The 5,445-nt window shown below is 34.0% G+C and overlaps 1 protein-coding gene across 1 annotated transcript; it reads left to right on the forward strand.

Moving 5' to 3' along the window:
* The first annotated feature begins 892 nt into the window (after positions 1–892).
* LOC109208953 (LOB domain-containing protein 15) lies at positions 893–2,480 on the forward strand. Its single transcript, XM_019372109.1, has 3 exons — positions 893–1,058; positions 1,248–1,506; positions 1,825–2,480. Exons 1-3 carry the CDS (start codon positions 1,045–1,047, stop codon positions 2,227–2,229), a joined length of 678 nt encoding a protein of 225 aa, XP_019227654.1. The 5' UTR covers positions 893–1,044; the 3' UTR covers positions 2,230–2,480.
* The last annotated feature ends 2,965 nt before the right edge of the window (positions 2,481–5,445 follow it).

Raw genomic sequence — 5,445 nt, forward strand, 5'->3', positions numbered from 1 at the left:
CACTAATATATTCCCTATTAAGCTCAATGATAATACGTATGCTTGAGCAGTTAATCCGACATTTTTAGGTTAATTCTTCAAAAAGAGGAAAATATAAGAAATAGAATCACTCCCAGACCTGTATGAGTATTATTACTCAACTCAGCTAAATTATTTACTCCTATATATTTAATTTGTTGGCATTCTAGTGAACTCATATGCAAAAGAAGAAGAAAAAAGTGCTTCCGATCATGCACCAACAATAAGTGCATTATAGGTGCCTTTTACATAAAGTTTATTGCTTAACGATAGTTAATTAAGATATAGGTATATCCTTATCTCGATTTATCACATAAGCTAGCGGTAAATTGCTGCAGTTCCCTGTCAATATTTTTTTGGCACTTTTGTTTACTAAGACCTTTTTGACCAAATTTTAAAAAGCTAAAGGGGAATACATTTATTTTAAATTAACATTAACATGATCAAAGATTACAGAAAATAACAAAATGTATTTTTCTTTGTATCAAATATTCATGAAAGAATATATTTTAAAATATTGGAAAAATTTCCATTACTATAGTAGATGGGGGAAGCGAAATTTGGGATAGAAGATGTAATACTAATTTATTTACTAGAAACAATATATGATCTATACTCTTACCCTAAATTTCATTTCTCTACGTAATGTCGATTGCCATTATTGTGTAAAATCAAATACTTGATTCTTGAACTGAATCCTCGTACAGCAGCTATGGAGAGGGCCACAATTAGTGATGAACAAAAGGGATTTTCGGCCACTTCATTTAGTTCATACTAGCTAGTATATTATTAACTCTGTCTCAATTGGTCAGTTTGTATAATAAAAAGTACTCTTGACCAACTTTTTATTGTATTTCTTGCCTTTTAAGCACTCTTTTCTACCCCTACCCCCTCCCACAAATCTCACACTCATATTTCTTCCTTCTTCCTCCAATCCAAAAACTTCCTTCCTTTCCTCTTCTCCTTTTTTTTTTCTCTGCATAAATCTACTTTAGCTTTAGCTCCGTATACAGATAGTATGCCTGAATGTCAAGAGAAAGGTATATTCTACTGCAAACCTTTTGGTTCATTTATTTATAACAAAAAAACCAAATTCATTTCTTCTAGAAGAATGGCTTTTCCTTCTTTTTTTTTTCCTTTGTTACAAGATGTTTTAGGAACTTCAATAATAAAGAATCATATTTGTGAATCACTAATTGTTAACGAAAGATTTATATATATTGTTTTAGGGAGAGATATGAGGAGATAGGCAAAAAAATAAAGAGGGAAGCAGATGACTACTCGCAAATGGGAAGGAGATATTTGTTGGGGAATCCAGGAACTACAATGACCTTAAACACTGTAACACCTTGTGCTGCCTGTAAGCTTTTGAGACGTCGCTGTGCTCAAGAATGTCCATTTTCTCCCTATTTTTCACCTCATGAACCCCAAAAGTTTGCTTCTGTTCACAAGGTTTTTGGTGCTAGTAATGTTTCCAAGATGCTAATGGTAAGCACCTTTCTCCTCTTGTGCTTCTCTTTACTTGAACAATCTTAAATCTTGAATTGTATGACTATTTTATACACAAGTTTAAGCTGTTAGAACGAATACACTTTTATTCACAACACACCCCTCCCTCGTGTGCAGGCCTAATTCATTTTTTCTGAGCCCGCACGTGAAAATTCTTTTTGATAATTAGTGGCATTCAATTGTATGACTTTCTCATTTAGAAGTCTAATTTGTTAGAATAAATATATTTTTATTTACTTAATTATATGTATCTTCAACATTATTCCATTTCCATGTAAAATTGGTTAATTAATGCAGGAGGTATCTGAGAACCAAAGAGCAGATACAGCTAATAGTTTAGTTTATGAAGCTAATGTAAGGTTAAGAGATCCAGTGTATGGTTGCATGGGAGCTATTTCTGCTTTACAACAGCAAGTTCAAGCTTTACAAATGGAATTAAATGTTGTTAGGGCAGAGATATTGAAGTACAAATTTGGGGACACCACCACTCTCACTAATATTCCCTCTTCTCATATTTCATCATTGCTTGCTTCTGGAGCTGTTTCCGTCGTCGCCGCACTGCCGCCGCCGCCACCTCCACCACCGCAACCGTTATCGCTACCTTCAACGATATCTTCTTCTGATGCCATGTACGCGCAACCGTCTACAACCACTGAATTTAGCACCATATCCAGTGAGAATAATATCTCTTATTTTGGCTAAATTCCTTGTTGGTTAATAATTTTCCAATTTGTTTATTATTATTATTATTCACATTTTACATCATGAATCAATTGTTGAGTACAATAAGTAATAAATTGTTTAATGCTATGATAAGATACACATGTTCTGTTACAAATCTTTGTATTCCTTTCTAATTATAAAGAAAGTGAAAGATTATTTTCCATCTTCTATCTTATACAATTAATTGTAAGTTTACTTAGCACATATAAGTCATGCGGCTAGTGTATACCTTCTCTTATTTTACCTTTTATATTTTTGTTCTCTTCTTCTTCACATTTATTTTCTTACCAATAATATATTCCTTTTTTTGTTCAAGCTAGCTCATCTTTTCTCCTAATTGAAATTCACCACATGATATATATATATATATATATCCATGAAGTTAGAGTATAGACTGGGTACAAATAGGTGGAGTAACAAAAATGGAGAAGGAAAGAAACTCGACCTTATTATTGAATGCTGTTCATTTATTTTTCTTTGTTTACAATAATGTTTGCAATATCAAGATAATAGTAAAATAAATTCGTGAACTGTACAGTTAGGTATATTTGAATCTATTAAGCTTGTTTTGACATTTTAAAACTTGCTTATCTAAAACAAATTATATATGTTGAAGATTTTAAGAAAATAAGTACTATCAAGGAAGAAGACCAGAAGCACCTGTCAGCTGTTTTTTATTTAGTGAAAGCTACTAAATATTTGAAAAAGAAAAAAGGATTATAGCTAAAGTAAGAGTGATAAAAAGAGTTAAATATGTATGTGAAAACTAAAGTGAACACCTATATGTAGTTGAATTGTTAGATGGTCAGTAGTCCTGCCAGCTAAGTTTGTATTGTATAAATTAGGGGTTCCTTGGCGTGTGGAGCTCAATATGCATTAAGAGGAAGGCAAAGGAACCTTTTAATAATAATAATGTAAACAAACTTATAGAAAACTTCATTCTCCTTTATTCTCTTTTGGTTTATTCTCCTCACTAAGTGCCAAAAAAGAAAAAAAAGCAAAGAGGAAAATATTGTGGTGGGGGGAGGTTTCTTTGCAAAACTCTCCTTATTACAAATGTAATACAAAGACGAAATTCAGTGTCTCTCTCATCTAAGTCTCTTTCAGAAATGTCTAAAACCAATGCAGAGAATTGATGGAATTTGGTCTAAGGTCATGGTTGCTTCAGATGTTGGCATCTTATTTGTCTTTACACAATCTCCCATTCATTTCCTCATTGAAAATTCCCTTAAAATAATATACGCTTTACTTCTCCCAAAGTCTCATCTTTGTTCACTCTTGTGAGGCATGCAAGTTGTATAGAGGGAAACTGCTTTGAAACATTCCATGATATTTTTAAAAGAAGCAAAACAAATGGTCAAGTACGCCAAGTTAATTCCTTCCCCACGTGAAGTTAGTCTGTTTAAGCTCCAATTTATGGCTAACATGTATGATCCAACTTAATATATACTCAAGCTTTTGCAAATATCTAGTCAAGCATGTTCTCTTATGTTATTCAGTGTTAACGTAATCATTAAGTCTCAAACCCTAAATCAACACTATACATCAAACTTCGTAAATCCTAATAGTTACAACAACCATATGGAGGGTGCTATCTTTTTATTTGGACAACGAATTCGGTTCACTAGCTAGTTGCAATCCTTTAATTGATTTTAACATTGAATTGTTATTAACTTTTTGGCTAATTCCGTAGGAAAAGACACGAAGACATTTTCTCGTTTACATGTAATAGTCTGTCAAATTGTATTCAGAAAGTATCTTAGACATCAATAAGGAAGAAATCCAAAGTTTTAAGTTAACATTAGCTGAAATTGGAAAAGAGTGATCTCATTATATATTAAGATTTGAGTCCAAGAAATGATCCCTGAGAAAACTAAAGTTTCACACAAAGGATTGATACGACAAACTTTTCTTCTGTATTGATCAGAAGTCATCTCAGAAAGTTACTAGTATACTAGTATTAGTACCCGCTGTGCGGATAATATTATGATCCTACTAAATTCTATAAATTAAAAAGAATAAATTATATGAATAATTATTGACATAAACTTAAATATTATAACCCCGTATATAGCCGGTGCTACAAACAAATAAAAATACAATATGACTCAAAAATATATACTCCTTCCCTTTCAATTTACATAAAATATTTTTCTTATTAGTCTGTTCCAAAAGAATGACACATTTCTGTATTTGAAAATAATTTAACTTTAAATTTTTATTTTACCCATTTTACATATAATGAGGTTCTTACACCCGCGCAAAAATATCATGGCCCCACAAAACTATTAGGATCATACGTTTCAAAAGTTTTCTTTTTCGTTCTTAAATTCGTGCCAAGTCAAACTATCTCATCTATATTGAAACTGAGTGAAGTCATACTATATAGAGTAATAAAAAATAAAAATACATTTAGTAATATCTTAATTTAAATTATANCGCGGACCGCGTTACATCTGTGCGGTCCGCGGTCGCCCTAACGCGGCCGCTGTCAAGTTGTGCGGTCCGCATTGCTAGGTTCTGCAACGTGTTTATGCTGCTGTGTACTGATATTGTCTATGCAATCTATTTTGATTCACTTGTTTCACTGCATGTGCTTAAACTAACAATGTTAGATGCTTATCTTTGCAGACAGTGGTTAAACAAAGGGGAGCCAAACAGTCACAACAACCCGGGAGAGGAGGTTCCTCCCGAGGGGGTATAGGAAAAAGAATAGCAAAGCTCACTCCCCAGGCTAGGGAAAACATAAAAAGAACTCGAAAATTGATCAAAGCTACTGATAGGGATGCTTCGCATTCGTCGGGGAGTGAGTATGTACCCTCCAAAGACATCTCCTCCGATTCAATCCCAACTCATGTAACTGACCCCCTCCACCTAGATATACCCCTCCCCCATCACCCACCTCCAAAAGAACAGTGATTGTAGTCTCGGATTCTTCTGATGAGTCCGTAGCTGGTAGTGAGCAATACTCCACCTCCCCCACAGCTTCATTATCTGGGGAGAGTGCAGGCCAAGATGAGGGAGGTGAACCTCAGATTGGGGGGATTGAGAGAACTAGGAAGCCTGAAGTCTGGGAGGATCGGTTTGTCAGTCAAGTGGCCTTTCATAAGTTTAGGGAATGGTGGCCGTTGAGGAAGTTGATACCGAAGAGATGTTTCATTGACACTGATCTTTTACCCCACAACCCGAATGTGC

This window comes from Nicotiana attenuata, unplaced genomic scaffold (genome assembly GCF_001879085.1).
Source record: "Nicotiana attenuata strain UT unplaced genomic scaffold, NIATTr2, whole genome shotgun sequence".
NCBI classification, from domain to species: Eukaryota; Viridiplantae; Streptophyta; class Magnoliopsida; order Solanales; family Solanaceae; genus Nicotiana; species Nicotiana attenuata.